This window comes from Gorilla gorilla, chromosome 6, assembly GCF_029281585.2.
Source record: "Gorilla gorilla gorilla isolate KB3781 chromosome 6, NHGRI_mGorGor1-v2.1_pri, whole genome shotgun sequence".
In the NCBI taxonomy this organism is placed as follows: Eukaryota; Metazoa; Chordata; class Mammalia; order Primates; family Hominidae; genus Gorilla; species Gorilla gorilla.
In genome coordinates this window covers 149,488,478-149,509,068 of record NC_073230.2, presented here as the reverse complement: position 1 = coordinate 149,509,068, position 20,591 = coordinate 149,488,478, and the positions used below count along the sequence as shown (strand labels likewise).

The following is a 20,591-nucleotide window of genomic DNA, read 5'->3' as shown; positions in this document are numbered from 1 at the left end:
TTCAGCCTCCCAAGTAGCTGGGATTACAGGCACCCACCACCACACCTGGCCAATTTTTGTGTTTTTAGTAGAGACAGGGTTTCGCCATATTTGCCAGGGTGGTCTAGAACTCCTGACCTCAAATGATCCACCTGCCTTGGCCTCCCAAAGTGCTGGGATTACAGGTGTGAGCCACTGCACCCAGCCTATTTTTATTTTTTTATAGCTCTTTTTCTTTTTTTTTTTTTAATTTGAGATGGAGTCTCGCTTTGTCACCAAGGCTGGAGTGCAGTGGCACCATCTCAGCTCACTGCAGCCTCCGCCTCCCGGGTTCAAGCAATTCTCTGCCTCAGCCTCCAAAGTAGCTGGGATTATAGGTGCCCGCCACCATGCCTGGCTAATTTTTATATTTTTAGTAGAGACGGGGTTTCACCATCTTGGCCAGGCTGGTCTTGAACTCCTGACCTCGTGATCCACCCGCCTTGGCCTCCCAAAGTGCTCAGGTTACAGGCATGAGCCACCGTGCCCGGCTTTATAGCTCTTTTTTAATGCATGAAGGGTGTGATAGTTCTAACTATTGTATTTTACCCAGCTTGGAGTATTTTCTATTTTAACCTTTACCCTTAAATGATATAACATAGGATCTAGAATTAGGTCTGAGTTGGAATGTGCACTCCATCGTTTGAGAGAGATTGCTTTCTTTTTAAAAAAATTTTATGAGGGCCGGGCACAGTGGCTCACACCTGTAATCCCAGCACTTTGGGAGGCTGAGGCGGGCGGATCACGAGGTCAGGAGTTCGAGACCAGCCTTGCCAATATGGTGAAACCCTGTCTCTACTAAAAATACAAAAATTAGCTGGACGTGGTGGTGCATGCCTGTAGTCCCAGCTACTCAAGAGGCTGAGGCAGAAGAATCACTTGAACCTGGGAGGCGGAGGTTGCAGTAAGCCAAGATCACGTCACTGCCCTCCAGCCTGGGCGACAGAGCGAGACCCTGTTTTTTTTTTTGAGATGGAGCCTCGCTCTGTTGCCCAGGCTGGAGTGCAGTGGTGCAGTCATGGCTCACTGCTGCCTCAGCCTCCCAGGCTCAAGTGATCCTCCCACCTCAGCCTCCCAAGTAGATGGGGCCACAGGTGTCCGCCACCACAACTGGCTGATTTTTGTATTTTTTGTAGAGATGAGGTCTCTCTATGTTGCCAAGGTTGGTCTTAAACTCTTGAGCTTAAGTGATCCTCCCACCTTGGCCTCCCAAAGTGCTGGGATATAGGCATGAGCCACTGGACCAGACCTAGAGATTACTTTCTAATATCTGTTTTCTCATCTGTAAAACATTGAGAGAACTAAATGAAGTAATGCATGGTAGGTACCTAGCATGGTGCCTAGTACTTTGTAAGCATTCAGTGTTCTGCTGTCAGTCAACCAATTCATTGATTCAAAAAAAACTTTTTTTTTAATATGGGGTCTCACTCTGTTGCCCAGGCTGGAGTGCAATGGTGCAACCTTGGCTCACTTCAGTCTCCACCTACCGGGTTCAAGCGATCCTCCCGCCTCCACCTCTCGAGTAGCTGGGACTACAGGTGTGCACCAGCATGCCCTGCTGATTTTTGTATTTTTTGTAGAGACAGGGTGTCACCATATTGCTCAGGCTGGTCCCGAACTCATGGGCTCAAGCCGTCTGTCTGCCTTGGCCTCCCAAAGTGTTGAGATTACAAGTGTGAGCCATCGCGCCCGGCCCAAAAAATCTTTATTGATCATTCTCAGTGCTCTGCTGGGTCCTGTGGATGTAGCTGTGGGACTCAGGACAGAGAGAGCCACTGCTTTTATGGAGCTTACAGATGAACAGTAGACATGGAAACAATTAAACCAGATAATTGGGAGAGATGCTCTGAAGGAAAGAAATGGCGAAAGAGATGAGAGAGGTAGTAACCAGGGGAGACCATTTTAGATAGGGTTATCAGGGAGCTCACTCTAGGGGGTGACATTTCATTGACTAGCCAAGAAAAGGAAGGAGCAAGCCATTTGCCAAGAAGCAGGACAAAAGCACTCCTCTTGTGGAAGAACAAACACAAAGCCCGAAGCAAGAGGAGGCTTGATGGGTTCAGGCACAGGAGAGGGATTTGGTGTGGGGAGTTGGTGTTGGTGAGGGTGGGAGGTAGGTGGGCACAGTAGAAAGGAGACAGGCTAGATCCTCACCAGGCGGCCTGGCAAAGGATTGGGAACCACCCAGCTGCCCAGTAGGGGCCTGGTTAAATATCTAAAGATTCGTTCATGTCAGGGAGGACGGCGCACGTGTTCAGCTCTGCAAGTGCTGATATGGATGGACCTCCAACCTCTGGCAAGTGAAGAAAATGCACAACAGATAGTGTATGCTGTGTGCTTGCATGTGTGATCTTGGGGGCTCTGCCTGGTATGTGTGCAGAGGCACAGATTGTGCCCCTGAAGGAAAGAGAGAAGATGTGAAAGAAACTGGACTGAGGACACAGGAGGAAGTTGTATCCTTTGAGTTTTTTTTTTTTTTTTTTGGGACGGAGTCTTGCTCTGTCACCCAGGCTGGAGTACAGTGGCATGATCTCAGCTCACTGCAACCTCCACCTCCTGGGTTCAAGCGATTCTCCTGCTTCAGCCTCCTGAGTAGCTGGGATTACAGGCGCACGCCACTGCTTCCGGATAATTTTTGTATTTTTAGTAGAGACATAGTTTCACCATGTTGGCCAGGCTGGTCTCAAACTCCTGACCTCAGGTGATCCGCCCACCTCAGCCTCCCAAAGTGCTGAGATTACAGGCGTGAGCCACTGCACCCAGCCATATCTTTTGAGTTTTATACCTTAGGCATATAATACCAGTTGAAAAGTAATGAAATAAAACAAAACCCAACCTCTGCAGTTTAGATATGGGCTCAGGCAGGCTCCTCCTCCATCTGTACCAACCCATCTGTCAGCCCTGTCCCTCCCCAGCCCTAAGCGTCCTATTTACCTGCAGAGGTTAGACAGGCTTTAAAGGCTGTGGCAAAGAATCTGTGTTTTTGTCTCAGTCTTGGGAAGGCAGTAAAGGGTTTTAAGCAGAAGCTGTCTAGGTAGGCAGGTAGGAGATGCTGCTGGTGGTTTATCTTAGGGCGGTGGCAGTGAGGATGGAGAGAAGAGGGTGGCGGTGAAGAGGACCAGAACTGAGAGGCTGGGGAGTGAGCTTATCCATCTGGAGGTTGGGATTTGGGATATATTTTGGAGGTGAAAAGGACTGGATTTAGTAATGGGTTGGATGTAGAAGTTAAGGGAAAAGAAGTAAAGGCTACCTCATAGTTACCTTGGTTGACTGTAAGGAATGGCAGTACCTTTGCTGAGATGGGGAATACCAAGGGATGTTGCAGGTGGTTAGCGACTGTCTGGGCTGGTGGAGGTTACATGGACACCTTTCAGTCCCACTGGAGTATAGCTCCAGCCAGGACCTTCAGTTATCTTCCTGCTTAGATGCTGTCCACTGAGAGTTCCAAGTTGGGAAAGAGAAAGGGAGGGGAGAGGGTTTTCCATAAGGAGAGTTCCCGATACAGGCCACCAAAATGTTGCAGGTGATCAGTGACTATCTGGGCTGGTGGTGTAGGCGGTGAGAAGAATTTACCAAGACAGTTATAGGTATAGAAAGGCAGATTTATTAGAGAAGGTCTGAGAGTATGTTTGCAAGGAAGCAACAGGCAGGTCAGCAAGAGAGGAGCTGACTGCAAGGAGATAAAAGCTTGCTGGAGATTTTATAGGATGGTGCTGTGTGCTGAAGAGGGCTTTGTGCAGTACGGATAACGATAAGGTTGCATTGAGCTAACTTGCATTTTTCTATCAGCTGAGCGTCTGGTGATTACTGGGTGCAGGAAGATTGTGAGTTACTTGCGCAGGAGGGGTATATGTCCTGGACCACGAAGAAAGGCAGACTTATAGTTTATCTGCTTATTCTTTTTGGTTTCCCCTGATCCCACCAGCCTGACTCCTTTTTCTCTAATTAGAACTCCACAGGGGAGGGATAGATTTGGAGGGAGAGATGAAGAGTTGTGTTTTATCTTATTGTTTATTTTTTTGAAATGGAGTCTCACTCTGTCGCCCAGACCGGAGTGCAGTGGCCTGATCTCAGCTCACTGCAACCTCTGCCTCCCGGGTTTAAGTGATTCTCCTGTCTCAGCCTCCCAAGTAGCTGGGATTACAAGGCACATGCCGCCACAACCGGCTAATTTTTGTATTTTTAGTAGAGACAGAGTTTCACTATGTTGGCCAGGCTGGCCTCGAGCTCCTGATCTCAAGTGATCTTCCTGCTTTGGCCTCCCGAAGTGCTGGGATTACAGGCGTGAGCCACTGTGCCTGGCCTAAGAGTTCTGTTTTAGATTTTGGAGGGATATTAATTGGTCATTTGGATCCTGGAGGGTCTAAGTTAGAGCCATGAATCTGGGAATTGTTGACAAAGGTAAGATACCAGAGGAAGGAGGAGAGAAAGATGTTGGAAGTTTAAAAAGAGAAGTGTGAAATCGCTGTCACAGGTTGAGAAAGCAAAATTACTGGGAAGTGTAGTAGGCTTGCTGGGCAGTGTTGCATGCCCTTTGAGGTTTGTGGTTTTGAATCTAAAAAGTGAAATCACCCTGCTTGAGTGATTTTTCTGTGGCAAAACTCAGCTGCTTTGGTGCAGGGAAGGAGGAGGACAGAGACAAGGAAGGGCACTGTAGATTCTAAGTTGGTAAGGCAGGAAATGAGGACAGGAGGGGGATGGATAAGGGAAAAACAAGGGTACTGAATTGGGAGCCTTGTTGAGGTCAGATGACTGTTGAGGTGTGGTATATTCAGGTAAGTGATCTGCAAGGAAAGGAAGTAGAAGATTTGAAATCCAGCTACCAGGCTTCAGCCTTGTGTGGGTTTTTATTGGGGGATGGAGGAGAAGGGTGGTGGTGAAGAGAACCGGAACTGAAAAGGCCCAGGAGGGAGCTTATCCACCTGGCGGTGGGGATGGAGGTTGGGTGACCATGGGACGGGAGTGTGAGGGAGATCAGTCCCTGACATCTATGGGGAGCAGCAGGCTATAGAGCCCCAAGGTGTGAGTTTCAAAGAAGCTGGGGTCTTGGCAAGAAGAGAGCCGCCGAGAAACGGCCTTGGGGAACAAAGAGAACATGGAACGCTTGTGTCCTTGAGGCATGTAGGTTGGGGGAGGGAAGATTGCACCTCTTGAAAGGCCTTAGGGGAAGTGAAGGTATAGGGAGCACCCAGAGTCTTGTGAGGATATAGTGCCTGCTAACCATGTAACTAGGTTTCTAGAGAGGAAAGATAAGGGGCTTGCTAACCGTGTATCTCTGTTTCCAGAGAACATGGTCAAAAGGGCTGGGGTGGGGTGTGTGGGAAGACTGGGCAGATGAGATGAATGGGGCAGAGTGGGTATGTGGTAGCTTCATGTATGTCATCTCTTTTACTGCTGACCACTCCCCTGCCCACTCTGCAGTAGACTTTCTTCAGAGAGTTCCTAATACGAGACAGTTGGGTTTTTTTGTTTTGTTTTGTTTTTTGAGGCAGGATCTTCCTCTGTCACCTAGGCAGGAGTGCAGTGGCATCATCACAGCTCACTGTAGCCTTGAAGGCCTGGCCTCAAGTGATCCTCCTGCCTCAGCCTCCCTAGTAGCTAGGACTACAGTGCATGCCACCACATCTGGCAAAATTTTAAATTTTTTGTAGAGATGGGGTCTGTTGCCCAGGCTGATATTGAACTGCTGGCCTCAAATGATCCTCTTGCCTTGGCCTCTGAAGAACAGCTTTGTATTTGGGTTGGAAAGGACTCTAAATACCACTATAGAAAGTGAAATTAGAAATAATAATTGGGGGAAATTTTATATCCCAAAGCAGCGTTGTAGAAGGCAGCGTTGCCTTCCACCTGGACGTGTTGCTGCAGTGCGAAGTCATCTTTTACTTAGCAGTGATTGCGCACTATTGTAACCGCCCAGTGGGTTCACCTTGCCTGCTTCCTAGACAGAGCCAATTTATCAAGACAGGGGAACTGCGATGGCAAAACAGTGGTTCTCACAGAGCCGGCTTTGCGGGAGATGGGAGTTTTATTATTACTCAAATCAGTCTCCCCGAACATTCGGGGATCAGAGTTTTTAAAGATAATTTGGCGGGTAGGGGCTTGGGAAATAGGGAGTGCTGATTGGTCAGGTTGGAGAAGGAGTCATTGGGGGCTGAAGTGAGTTTTTCTTGCTGTCTTCTGTTCCCTGGTGGGATGGCAGAGCTGGTTGAGCCGGATTACCAGTCTGGGTGGTGTCAGCCGATCTATCGAGTACAGGGTCTGCAAAATATCTCAAGCACTGATCTTAGGTTTTACAATAGTGATGTTATCCCCAGGAGCAATTTGGGGAGGTTCAGACCCCAGAGGTTGCATGACCCCTAAATTGTAATTTCTAATCTTGTAGCTAATTTGTTAGTCCTGCAAAGGCAGACTGGACCCCAGGCAAGAAGGGGGTCTGTTATCAGTTTTGTTTCAGTGTCAAACCATGAACTGAATTCCTTCCTAAAGTTAGTTCAGCCTATGCCCAGGAATGAACAAGGACATTCCTTAAGGGTTATAAGCAAGATAGAGCCGGTTAGTTCTGATTTCTTTCACTGTCATAATTTCCTCAGTTATAGTTTTGCAAAGGCGGTTTCACTATTGTGTTCCATTCTGGAAATTACCATTTTTAATGGGTAGTCTTCTAGGACTAAGAAAAACTTCACTATAAAAATCACAAGTTAGTGATTGTGAACTTGCTTTGGAAAGTAGAAGGTGGCTTAATGGTTCTGGATTTTTTTTTTTTTTTTTTTTTTAAGATGAAGTCTTGCTCTTGTTGCCCAGGCTGGAGTGCAGTAGCATGATCTTGGCACTGCAACCTCTGCCTCCCAGGTTCAAGCGATTCTCCTGCCTCAGCCTCCTGAGTAGCTGGGATTACAAGCGCCCACTACCACGTCCAACTAATTTATGTATTTTTAGTAGAGACGGGGTTTCGCCATGTTGGCCAGGCTGGTCTCGAACCCCTGACTTCATGATCCGCCTGTCTCAGCCTCCCAAAGTGCTGGGATTACAGACGTGAGCCACCATGCCTGGCCAATGGTTTTCTGGATCTGATGGCAAGAATCTTGCCAGTATTTTTTTTTTTTCTGGAGAGAATGGAAGCAAAGGAATCCTTTCTTTTTTTTTTTTTGGTACAGGGTCTCACTCTGTCGTGCAGGCTGGAATGCAGTGGCGCAATCTCGGCTCACTGAAACCTCTACCTCCCAGGCCCAAGTGATTCTCCCATCTCAGGCTCCTGAGTAGCTGGGACTACAGGCACGCACCACCACACCTGGCTACTTTTTGTATTTTTTCTGGAAATGGGGTTTTGCCATGTTTCCCAAGCTGGTCTCAAACTCCTGGGCTCAAGTAGTCCTCCCACCTCGACCTCCCAAATTACTGGAATTTCAGGCATGAGCCACCATGCCTGTCCAGAATCTTACTTTTAACAAGGATTTTTTTTTTGTCTTTTAAAATAATTCTAATGGGGGTTTGGGGAGATGTTGGCCAAAGGATACAAAATTTCAGTTAGGAGGAATAAGTTGAAGAGATCTATTGTACAATATGGTGACTATAGGTTTTGTTTTTTTGAGACAGGCCCTCACTCTGTCACCCAGGCTGGAGTGCAGTGGCGCAATCGCGGCTCACTGAGACTCTAACTCCCAGGTGATCCTCCCATCTCAGCCTCTGGAATGGCTGGGACTATAGGCTTGTGCCATCACACCCGACTAATATATATATATATATATATATATATATATATATATATATATATTTATATTTATATATTTATATATATATTTAGATGGAGTCTCGGTCTGTTGCCCAGGCTGGAGTTCAGTGGTGTGATTTCAGCTCACTGCAGCCTCCGCCTTCTAGGTTCAAGTGATTCTCGTGCCTCGACCTCCCGAGTAGCTAGGATTACAGGCGTGCATCACCACGCCTGGCTAATTTTTTGTATTTTTAGTAGAGATGGGGTTTCGCCACATTGGCCAGGCTGGTCTCGAACTCCTGACCTCAAGTGATCCACCTGCCTTGGCCTCCCAAAGTGCTGGGATTACAGGTGTGAGTCACCGCACCCGACCTGGCTAATATTTTTGTATTTTTTGTAGAGATGGGGTTTTGCTGTGTTGCCCAAGCTGGTCTGAGACTCCAGAACTCCAGCAATCCACCCACCTCGGCCTCCCAAATTGCTGATATTACAGGCCTGTGAGCCACTGTGAGCCACTGTGAGCCACTGTGCCCTACCGGTGACTATAGTTAATAACAATGTACTCGATTTTGAAAATTGCTAAAAGAGTAGATTTTAAGTTTTCTCACCATAAAAAATAAGTAAGTGAGGTAATGGATATATTAACTAGCTTGATTGAGCCATTCCACAATGTGCACATATTTTAAAACGTGTTGTACATGATAAATATATATAATTGTATTTGTCAATTAAAAATACTATAATGTTAAAATTCTTGTTGCTGACAAAGATCGGTTGATAATTGTATATTCAGTATTCATTAATAGAGTCTACAACCATACCTGCATACCACCCTGAACATGGCCTGCCTTGTCTGGCTTTGGAAGCTAGGTATGGTGGGGCCTGGTTAGTGCTTGGGTGGGACACTGCCTGGGAATACCGGGTGCTGTAGGCTTTAAAAAATAAAAATTCCCCGATTGAGAAAATACTAAATGACAAGCTACAGTGAATTCAGAAACACTGAAATGAAATTTGGTTTTGAAATTTGGTTTTATTAATTATAACAGCATTTACACATACTTGAAAAATGTTACACATTTGTTCAGTGTGTATTTAGAGTGGTAAAGAGAATATTCTTCAAAAAGTAGGATGTGCTCGATGGACTCAGACTTGACAAAAACTCCTGTACACCCCAGGGTCCCTGAGCTCATGGATGATTGGAAATCACTTCTGTGATAGATAGGATACATGTGCAAGGTATTATTATTATTATTATCATTATTATTGTAATTGCATAGGACCAAATGTCATAGTATTCGTCTTAAATGTCATTATGCACACAGCAGGTGAATGTTTAAAACTATTTTCCTGGGCGAGGTGGCTCACGCCTGTAGTCTCAGCACTTTGGAAGGCTGAGGCGGAAGGATTGCCTGAGGCCAGGAATTCAAGACCAGCCTGGACAACATGGCAAAACCCTGACTTAACATAAATACAAAAAATAAGCTGGATGTGGTGGCGTGTGCGCCTGTATTCCCAAAGAATTGCTTGAGCCTGAGAGGTCAAGGCTGCAGTGAGCTGAGGTTGTGCCACTGCACTCCAGTCTGGGTGACAAAGTGAAACCTTGTCTCAATAAATAAATAAATAAGGCCAGGCATGGTGGCTCACACCTGTGATCCCAGCACTTTGGGAGGCCAAGGCGGGTGGATCATCTGAGGTTAGGAGTTCGAGACCAGCCTGGCCAACATGGTGAAACCCCGTCTCTACTAAAAATACAAAAATTAGCCAGGCATGATGGCGGGCGCCTGTAATCCCAGCTATTCGAGAGGCTGAGGCAGGAGAATCTCTTGAACCTGGGAGATGGAGGTTGCAGTGGGCCGAGATCGTGCCACTGCATTCCAGCCTGGGCAACACAGCCAGACTCTGTCGCAGAAATAAATAAATAAATAAAAGAAGAAAATAAAGCCTACTTTTCCAATGTGCTTATTAAGCCTTTTCTCCCCAATCATTATAGCTTAGGAAAAGATGGTCTATTTAGAAACTAAATCCAAATGGCCTCAAATGTCTTGGTAGTTATTTAAAGCTATCAATATAACTGTACAGCCCTAGGTTATGCAGCTCTATTGCCAATGTACTGTAATTTCAATCTGTTGGAGCATTTATTTTTGGAATTATGATTTTACATGATACATCATTGAATTTCATATCCCATGCCCTTTCCTGGAGTACATACTACAGTGTTTTGAGGTGGGAAGGTGTCCAGTTCAAAGAGCTACGATTCATAGAGAATGATTAAAGTTTTGAGTTTTTCCACTTGGGTTTCATGTTTAATTTTCATTATGGAAGTAAATTTAGTCATAACACTAGTAGTTCTTGTTTTTGTAACTTCCTGGAATTACAGACAGGAAGTTTATTTACATTTTGTGAGTGGAATTTTATAGTCCTACTCTGCATGTAATTTTATTAACATTTTCCAAGAAGAATGACTTTAAAATGAAATTAGCTAAATTCTACTGATTTGGAATTAATCCTTGGCAGATCAGTGGCTAATATAATTATCTGAATATGTCACATACATTGTTACTTTTAGCCTTACAACTCTCAAATGAAATAAGCCATTTTATGGATGACCACTTATGATTTGTAGAGCATGGCTTGTCCCAGGGGCTAACAGCTAGTAAGGAAAACAGCTGTCATGTGTACATAATTGTAACTACCCCAACTTTGTTTCTTTTATCTACAAGTTGCAAGAATGGCCTTTCTGCTGGGTCTCTTAGCCTTTAAGGTTTGGGTGCATCTGTTGAGCTGTGGCTAGTGAAAATAAGTAGTGTAACAGTTCCAGTGAACATAGATCTGAGAGCCAGGCCCTGTGATTCTTTCTTGAGTATTGGAGCTCTTGAATGTGTTCCCTGCCTTGACTACTGTTGTAGATTTATCATACAAGCCATTTTGTGGATTTTTTCCCTTGAATATGAGGATAAATTACATTACTTTTTTTGGTGCGGCGGGGGGCAGGCAAGGTCTTACCCTGTGGTACAGGCTGGAGTGCAATGGTGCGATCATAGCTCCCTGCCTCCTTGAACCCCTGAGCTCAAGTGATCCTCCTGCCTTAGCCTCCTGAGTAGCTGGGACCACAGACATGAGCCACCACGCTTGGCTATTGTTTTTTTTTTTTTTAGTTTTTGTAGAGATGGGGTCTCACTGTGTTGCCCAGGCTGTTCTCAAACTCTTGGGCTTAAGTGTTCCTCCCACCTTGGCCTACCAAAGTGTGGGGATTACAGGCATGAGCCAACATGCCCAGCCTAAAATATAGTACTTTTCTAATGCTGTGGGTGTTTCCCTTCCATTATAAAAATTATATAGATGTTTATTATAGGCTTTTTAAGAAAGTATATAGAAGAAAATTAAAATTATCCATCATTTCACTACCCGGAGAGAACTGCTATATTCCCTATTTGTTTGTAAGTATTATGTAAACACAGTTGAGTTAATTAGATTTATAACCGGCTCCCACTTTTTTTCACTTGACATTTTCTCATGTCATTAAAAAGTCTTCGTGGCAAATGATTATAAATGATTCAACCATTCAGACATACCATAATTTATTTAATTATTCCCCTATTGTTGTATATTTAGATTGGTTCTGCAGACTCATAACTGGAGACATTAAGTTTAGCTGCTTACTTTATGTGTAATTGTTCTTGGATATCAGAGCATGAGTGCAGCTTTTAGAGAGTATAGTCAAATGAAAAGGCATTGGGGCCAGGCACAGTGGCTTATGCCTGTAATCCCAGCACTTTTGGAGGCCAAGGTGGGCAGATCACTTTGAGCTCAGGAGTTCGAGACCAGCCTGGGCAACATGATGAAACCATGTTTCTACAAAAAATACAAACATTAGCCAGGCATGGCGGCTCATGCTTATAGTCCCAGCTACTTGGGAGGCTGAAGCTGGAGAATCGCTTGAGCCTGGGATGCGGAGGTTGCAGTGAGTCAAGATCGTGCCACTGTATGCCAGCCTGGGCGACAGAGTGAGACCCTGTCTCAAAAATTAAAAAAAAAAAAGCCGCTGAAAGTAGTGGAAGGAGATGGCAAGGGGTGGCCCAACCTCTTTCTCTGTTTCTTTGACACAAATTTTTTCATTTTGGGGGGATACTGGGGGGCAGACAGGGGTTAGGCAGCTTGCCCAGAGTCTTGCAGTGGGACCTCACCTCAAGGCAATAGAAGGTCATTTAGAACATTGTATTTAATCGTTTTGTTTTGTTTTGCTTAGAGTCAGGGGTCTCACTTTGTTGCCCAGGGTTGACTGCAGTGGCGTGATCATAGCTCACTGTAACCTCGAACTGGACTCAAGGGATCTTCCTGTCTCAGCCTCTCCAATAGCTGGGGTACTACAGGTGTGAGCCATTGTGCCCAGCTCCTTCTTTCTTTTAATATTAAAAATCTCCTCCAACACTTTGTGAAAAATACTTTTGTTTATAGGCCTAAACACATCTGTATTTTTTAAGGAATAGATCCCTGGAAATTCTTTTTTTTTAAGTGAAAGCAAGCTTATTCAAAAGTAAAGGAATAAAAGGGCAGCTACTGCATAGAGAGAGCAGCCCAGAAATTGAATTTTTGTGTCAAACACTCTTGATGAACATGGCTAGATTGTCCTCCTATGATGTTATACTAATTTTTACTTCTTTCAGTAGCATATGGGAGTTCAGGAAGCATTATACCCTGAGCTGCATTGAGCACAATCTTTTTTAACGATCCAAATGCTTTCTTGCCTTAATTACATTTCTAATATTACTAGTGGGATTGAACTTTTATTTCTCAAGTTTAATAGCCATTTCATTTCTTCTGAGTTGTCTATTTCCTTTGCTCATTTTTTCTATAAGAATGAGTGATTTTCTTATCAGTTTGTATGAGCTCTTTCTATTAAGATATAATCTCTTGTCCAGGATTTTTTTTTTTTTAAGAACTACCTAATAGCTTTAACATAGTTACTAATCCAGTTTTCTGGTGTCAACTAGGCCATGAGATTTTTTTCCCACAAGGCCTGATTATATGGTGACTATAAATCTAAATAATACAGTTTTTGGATAATCTGCCTATGTTTAATAATGTCCATAATATGTTTTGTCTTTCCAGAAAGAAGAAATGATGTAAATCACTCATCCAAACTTTAAGGTCAAAGGTGAGAAGGAAGGTCAGGAAGAATATGGCCTGGCCAAATGTTTTTCAAAGAGGGTCTCTGCTGTCCCAGTTCAGCCATCATCATGTTGTAGTGTTCCTGCTCACTTTCTTCAGGTAAGCATGTCGCCAAAGCTGCTCTCCTGCTTTTTTTCTTTTTTCTTTTGAGGGAGATACTGCATGGCAAGTGTCAAATGCACTGATGGGCATACACTTATAATGTTAGTTATTCCTTCTGTTGTAGTCTTGATAGCTCTAATATCGTAGTTCTGGAGGGCTGTTTTGCCCTCCAGAGGACATTCGGCGGTGTCTAAGATAGTTTTGGTGGTCATGAGGGGAGAGGAATGCTACTTGTAGTTAGTGGTGGAGACCAGGGATGCTACTAAACGTCCTCCCATGCACAGGACAGCTCTCCACAACAAAGAACGTTTCATCTGCAAATGTCAACAGTGTAGAGGCGGAGAAGCCCTGATCTATTTTTTTTTTTATTTTGTACTTTTTTTTTTTTTAAAACATATCTCACTTTTTTTTTTTTTTTGAGACAGAGTATCACTTTGTCACCCAGGCTGGAGTGCAGTGGCATGACCTCAGCTCACTGCAACCTCCGTCTCCTGGGTTCAAGCTATTCTCCTGCCTCAGCCTCCTGAGTAGCTGGGATTACAGGTGCGTGTCACCATGCCCGGCTACTAAATAGAGATGGTTTCACTGTGTTAGCCAGGATAGTCTCAATCTCCTGACTTCGTAATCTGCCCACCTCGGCCTCCCAAAGTGCTGGGATTACAGGCATTTCTTTTCATCACCCTGTTTGGAGAGAGAAGTCCTCTATTTGTTAAAAGCAGGAGCTGGAGAACAAAGGTGATCTTAAGCGGTTCTCTTAGTAACATAGCATACATCAGGCCATTGGGTGTTAGAGGCATGCTGTAAGTGACCTTGTAACTCAGCTTTTTTTTGACATTTCTGCTGAGTAGATTTTGTTTATTAATCTTTATGAAAGGCACCAGAAATAATGATTATTTATTTATTTATTTGAGATGGGATCTCACCCTGTCGCCCAGGCTGGAGTGCAGTGGTGTGATCACGGTTCACTGCAGCCTCGAACTCCCAGGATCAAATGATCTACCCGCCTCAGCCTCTTGAGTAGCTGGGACCACAAGCATGAGCCACCATGCCTGGCTTATTATTATTTATTATTATTATTATTTGTAGAGATGAAGTCTTCTTATGTTGCCTAGGCTGGTCTCGAACTCCTGGGCTCAAGCAATCCTCCCACCTCAGCCTCCCAAAGTGCTGGGACTATAGGCCTGAGCTACCGTGCTTGGCTCATCCTTTTTTTTTTTTTTTAAAGAGAAGAATTCTTGGCCAGGTACGGTGGCTCACGCCTGTAATCCCAGCACTTTGGGAGGCCGAGGCGGGTGGATCACCTGAGGTCAGGAGTTCGAGACCAACCTGGCCAACATGGTGAAACCCCGTCTCTCCTAAAAATACAAAAATCAGCTGGGCATGGTGGCACGTGCCTGTAATCCCAGCTACTCGGGAGGCTGAGGCAGGAGAATTGGCTTGAATCCGGGAGGCTGAGTTTGCAGTGAGCTGAGTTCACAGCACTGCACTCCAGCCTGGGCAACAGAGCGAGACTCTGTCTCAAAAAAAAAAAGAAGAAGAATTCTACAATTGTTCAGTGTCATGCTTATAATCCTGGCAATTTGGGAGGCCAAGTGGTGGGAGGATCACTTGAGCCCAGGAGTTTGAGACCATCCTGGGCAACATAGCAAGACTCTGTCTCTGCAAAAAATACAGAAATTTTTGTAGCCTGAGTAGCCTAAGTAGCTAAGATGACAGGTGCACTGGGCGTGGTAGAGTGCCCCTGTAATCCCAGCTACTCAGGCTGGGCTGGGAGGCTCGCTTGAGCCCAGGAGGTCAAGCCTAGTGAGCTATGATCATAACTGCACTCTAGCTTGAGTGACAGAGCGAGATCCTGTCTCAAAAAATAAAAAGAAATAAAATTGAGAGAGCCTCTCTGAATCTATTTTGGTTCAGGTGGCTGCCCACCAAATAAAATAAAATACAATTGAATAAAAGAAATGGGCCTATACCTGTGATTTTATTGAATGCTGTTTCTCTTTGCTATTCATTCATCTGTATTCTCTCTATTTTGTAGTTATTCGTTGCTCCATGCTTCACGAAAAACATTTAGCAATGTCAAAGTCAGTATCTCTGAGCAGTGGACCCCAAGTGCTTTTAACACATCAGTTGAGCTGCCTGTGGAGGTAAGCAGAACCGAGTGCTGGGATGGATCGAAGTAGGAGACCGTGCCCACCCCGAGATTGTTCTTAAACTCTTTTTTGCATTTTTTACTTGCCTAGGACACTGAAATGGCTCACTGTTTCCTATCACATAAGAGCCAAACTATTCTACTAATTTCAAAGCCTGCTCTGACTCAGTCCCATTTTACCTCTCCAGCCGGCTTGTTTCTAACTGTTGAGAAATCACACCTTTTGACAAGGCTGTTTTTTCACTGGCTTTCGTTAGTGCTGTGCTCGTTTCTGTCTTTGAGATTTTGCACGTTATTTTTTATGTGCTCTTTTGCCCTTTTCCACCTATTTAAAGTTTGCCTTTCTCTTTGTGTCAAGATAAAATATCACTTTTTTTTTTTTTTTTTTTTTTAAACAGAGTATCTTTCTGTTGCCCGGGCTGGAGTGGAACGATTTCTCAGAAAACATCTCTGCAACCTCCACCTTCCGGGCTCAAGCGATCCTCCCACCTCAGCCCCCTGAGTAGCTGGGACTACAGTCGCGCACCACCATGCCCAGCTAATCTTTTTTTTTTTTGTAGAGATGGGGTTTCACCACGTTGCCCAGGCTGGTCTTGAACTCCTGAGCTCAAGCAATCCACCCGCCTTGGCCTCCCAAAGTGTTGGGATTATAATGTGAGCCATCACGCCCGGGTAAAATGCCACGTTTTCAATCAAGTTTTTTCCCAACTTCTGATTTTTCCCTTCACTAAACTCTTGTACACTGTCTTGCATATTGTAATGTCTTGGTATTTCAACATTTTCTAATGGTTTCTTTTTTTTTTTTTTCTTGAGACAGAGTCTCGCTCTGTCGCCCAGGCTGGAGTGCAGTGGTGCGATCTCAGCTCACTGCAAGCTCCGCCTCCCAGGTTCACACCATTTTCCTGCCTCATCCTCCCGAGTAGCTGGGACCACAGGCGCCCGCCACCATGCCTGGCTAATTTTTTTTGTATTTTTAGTAGAGATGGGGTTTCACCATGTTAGCCAGGATGGTCTCGATCTCCTGACCTCATGATCTGCCCGCCTCGGCCTCCCCAAGTGTGGGGATTACAGGTATGAGCCACCATGCCTGGCCTGTTTCTTTTTTTAATTTAAATTTTTTTGTAGAGACAGGGTCTTGCCGTGTTTCCCAGGCTGGTCTTGAACTGGGCTCAAGCAATCTTCCTTCCTTGGCTTCCCAAAGTTTTAGGATTACAGATAGGAGCCACTGTGCCCAGCCTGTTTCATTTGTTTGTGTCTTGCTTACGTGCCTTGAAGTCAGGCGTGATCTCGGCTCACTGCAACCTCCACCTCCTGGGATCAAGCGATTCTCCTGCCTCAGCCTCCTGAGTAGCTGGGATTACAGGCATGCACCGCCAAGCCTGGCTAATGTTTGTATTTTTAGTAGAGAAGGGGTTTCGCCATGTTGGCCAAGCTAGTCTAATTCCTGACCTCAAGTGATCTGCCTGCTTCGGCCTCCTCATAGTGTTGGTATTACAGTCGTGAGCCACCGCGCCCGGCCAGAATCATAAATCTTTTTTTTTTTTTTTTGAGATGGAGTCTTGCTCTATCGCCAGGCTGGAGTGCGGTGGCATGATCTCGGCTCACTGCAACATCCGCCTCCCGGGTTCAAGCGATTCTCCTGCCTCAGCCTCCTGAGTAGCTGGGACTACAGGCGCATGCCACCACGCCCAGCTAATTTTTGTATTTTTAGGTAGAGACAGGGTTTCACCATGTTGGCCAGGATGGTCTTGATCTCTTGACCTTGTGATTCTCCCGCCTCGGCTTCCCAAAGTGCTGGGATTACAGGTGTGAGCCACCGCTCCCGGCCCAGAATCATAAATCTTAAAGATGGAAGTGGTCTTAGAGAGATCACGTACCCTAACCTCCCAGATTGGAATCTTTCTTTGTCATTCTTGGAAGATAATCATCCAGCTTCTGCTTCAGTAGTTCCAGGCAGAAGAAACTCACTGTTGTGTGAGGTGGACGCTTACATTTTTATTCAACTTTTGAAGAAAATTCCTCCCTGTCTCCCTAAGTTTCTGTTTAGGCAAAACATTCCTGGCTCCTTCAGCTGTAGTTTAGTGACACTGAGCACTAATTGTGGGATTTCAGGTACAGCCTGAACAATATACAGAAAAATAGGATTTCATTTAGGCACTAGATTTCTGGTTGTACTGCCTAAAGCTGCCTTTATTTTTAAGGTAACTGGGTTGGGGGTTCCCAAGACCACCCCTAGTTTGGTGTTAACTAGGAGGACTCAACATAGAGTACGTGTGGCTGTCATTTATTCCAGTGAGAGGATTCAAGGTAAACTCAGCAAAGGGAAGAGGCCGGCCTGGCGTGAGGCCAGGCCAAGCTTCCCAGAGGCCTCTCTCATTAATTTTAAATAAAAAAAATTTTTTTAAATTATTTTTTAAGAGATGGGGCTCTTGCTATGTTGCCCAGGCCGTACTTGAACTCTTGGGCTCAAACGATCCTCCTGCCTCAGCCTCCTGAGTAGCTGGGACTACAGGTGTATGCCACCGTGGCCAGCTAAAAAAATATTTTGCTTATATATTTTTAAAAGTTAAAAAATTAAACAGAAAAACATTTCTTAAGTGCTCTAAATAGCATCCTAAAAAGTACTTTTTATAGCTTTCATTTTTATGCATAGCTCTGGGTGTTTTACAAAAAGGGTTCAGCAGACACAGTTACCTTTAGAACTTATAATGGGTTCACTGACATCGACAAACATTGGAAATAGTGAGTAAACATAATAACATAAAGTCTATGTCTATAGATAATAATCATTAGATCTTACATTTGAGAACAACTCAGCTAAAAACTATAATAAAAATTTGTACAGTTCTTACATGAGAATAGTGCTAGAGAATCTAAAATTATCTCCAGGAGAAGGAAGGAGAACTTAAAGTGTCTTGGGCCAGGTGCGATGGCTCAGGCCTGTAATCCCACCACTTTGGGAGGCCTAGGCAGGAGGATTGCTTGAGCCCAGGAGTTTGAGACTAGTCTGGGCAACATAAAGAGACCACCGTCTCTACAAAAATGAAAACAAAAACAAAACAAAACGAAACAAAAAACACTTTGGGAGGCCGAGGTGGGCATATCACTTGAGGTCTGGAGTTTGAGACCAGCCTGGCCAACATGGCGACATTCCATCTCTACTAAAAATACAAAAATTAGCTGGGTATGGTGATGCATGCCTGTAGTCCCAGCTTCTTGGGAGGCTGAGGCAGGAGAATGGCTTGAACCTAGGAGGTGGAGTTTGCAGTGAGCCGAGATCGTGCCATTGTACTCCAGCTTGGGTGACAGAGTGAGACCCTGTCTCAAAAAAAAAAAAAAAAAAAAATTTGCTGGGTGTGGTGGCACATACCTGTACTCCCAGCTACTTAGGAGGCTGAGGTGGGAGGATCATTTGGTCTCTGGAGGTCAAGGCTGCAGTGAGCCATGTTTGTGCCACTGCACTCCAGCCTGGGTGACAGAGCAAGACCCTGTCTCAAAAAGTGTCTTTGGACATTCCATCTCAACCTTATGCACAGCTACTTGGCAGATTCCCACATAAACGTGTTCCGCTTGCCTTATGCAAAGAACTTCATGCATAAGTTGGCCTGTCATCCATCCTCTGCTCACCACTTTGAGGAAGCCCTTCCATGTTTGTGAGCCTCCCCTGCCCCCCTGCATAGCCCTTATTCTGTTATAAACATTCTCACCTGGGAAACTCACACAGGGAACTTTAGTGTGTGCACAGGAAGTACCTCAACATCGAGCAAGTGTAGTAGCTTATATAGTCCCCCCAGCACAATACAAGAAAACCCTGCAGTACATTCAGGCTGATAAGTTCACATCAAACGTACGCTCAGACCAGGTTGAATCACATTTAGCATGTTGACTTAGTTGTGTTGGTGACTTTCATTAAACATGGGATGGTTCACTATGAATACTTGGAACATTTCTAACCAAGTAGTATAGTCATACTGATCTGAGCTATGTTATTGTTAATTTTCTTCTTTTTTCTGTTACCCTGTTTCCTGAATCTGTTTGTTAGTCCTACTTTGTTCTTTTAGTTTTTGGTTTCGTTTTGTTTTCCATTTAAGTCAACAGTCAAAAAGTATATTTCAACTGAATTCTGGCAGTGAAGCAGAAAAAAGCTGTTTAAAATCTGTTAATTCTTGTGAAAGCCACACCTTCAGGGAGTTTTTGGTAACTTCTTGGAGGAGTAAAGAAAACCTACAACTTTGAGCAACTGCTTAAGTTCCTTGTCTCTAGCTCACACTGGTGCGTGTACCCAGCAGGGCTTAATCATGGGTCCTGATGAGTCTGGTGGGCACACAAGGATGGAACACTGTGGTTGCAGGGAAAATGTGGGAATGTCACTCTAATTGAAGACATTTAGGGCCCCAAATTGGCATTGCTGAAAATACTGTTTGATGTCAGCTGTGTGAGCCTGCACTGCTTTCTCATCTTCGATAGAATGCGTCTTCACAGTATGTGTGAAGTGGCATTAAAGTAACCAGATTGGTGCCAGAGGCCACTTAGAAATAGTTCCGGTGCTTTGGAATCACACTTTATTATTTGTTTATGATTTGGGGATTTTATTTTTTGTAAAAGATACATTTCTTTGATTCTTTCGTAGTTCATAAGCTGGATTATTGAGTATTCACACACGTGTGTGAGATGTGCCGCCCTTGAACCTTGTTACAACGTGGGCACATTACTCACTTGACATGGATTAAAAATAAAGATGTTTCTTTAAAATTGCTGATTGTGATTTTTCTCTTTAATATTCTTTTAGATTTAATTTTTTTTTTTTTTTGAGATGGAGTCTTGCTCTGTCGCTCAGGCTGGAGTGCAATGGCGCTATCTCGGCTCACCGCAACCTCCGCCTCCCAGGTCCAAGTGATTCTGCTGTCTCAGCCTGCGGAGTAGCTGGGATTACAGGTGCACATCACCATGCCTGGCTAATTTTTTGTATTTTAGTAGAGATGAGGTTTCACTGTGTTGCCCAGGCTGGTCTTGAACTTGAACTCCTGAGCTCAGGCAATCCACCTGCCCCTTGCCTTCCAAGGTGGTAGGATTACAAGCATGAGCCACTGCACCCGGCCTGTATTTTTTTTTTGTTTTTTGTTTTTTTTTTGAGGCGGAATCTTGCTCTGTCACCCAGGCTGGAGTGCAGTGGCACAATCTCGGCCCATTGCAACTTCTGCCTCCTGGGTTGAAGCGATTCTTCTGCCTCAGCCTCCCAAGTAGCTGGGACCATAGGTGCGTGCCACCACACCTGGCTAATTTTTGTATTTTTAGTAGAGACGGGGTTTCACCATATTGGCCAGGCTGGTCTCAAACTCCCGGCCTCATGATACCCCTACCTCGGCCTCCGAAAGTGTTGGGATTACAGGCGTGAGCCACCGCGCTGGCCTTGTTTGTTTTTTAAGACAGGGTCTTGCTCTGTTG

At 44.8% G+C, this 20,591-nt stretch overlaps 1 protein-coding gene and 1 non-coding gene across 6 annotated transcripts in view; both read left to right on the top strand.

Annotated features, from left to right (window-relative positions):
- SLC37A3 (solute carrier family 37 member 3) overlaps positions 1-20,591 on the top strand; it is a 122,312-nt gene that overhangs the window by 2,966 nt on the left and 98,755 nt on the right. For 4 of the 5 annotated variants that reach the window (XM_055346413.2, XM_019031690.4, XM_055346414.2 and 1 more), the window contains exons 2-3: positions 12,836-12,994; positions 15,033-15,141. In XM_055346413.2, coding sequence (XP_055202388.1) covers positions 12,906-12,994; positions 15,033-15,141 — 198 coding nt within the window. In that variant the 5' untranslated portion in view covers positions 12,836-12,905. Of the gene's footprint in view, positions 1-12,835; positions 12,995-15,032; positions 15,142-16,128; positions 16,218-20,591 lie in introns of those variants that run through there. The other variant, XM_063708808.1, reaches the window with a different exon arrangement.
- LOC115935500 (small nucleolar RNA U13) lies at positions 19,765-19,868 on the top strand. The gene has a single exon (XR_004071122.1). It is a non-coding gene; the product is annotated as a small nucleolar RNA U13 (small nucleolar RNA).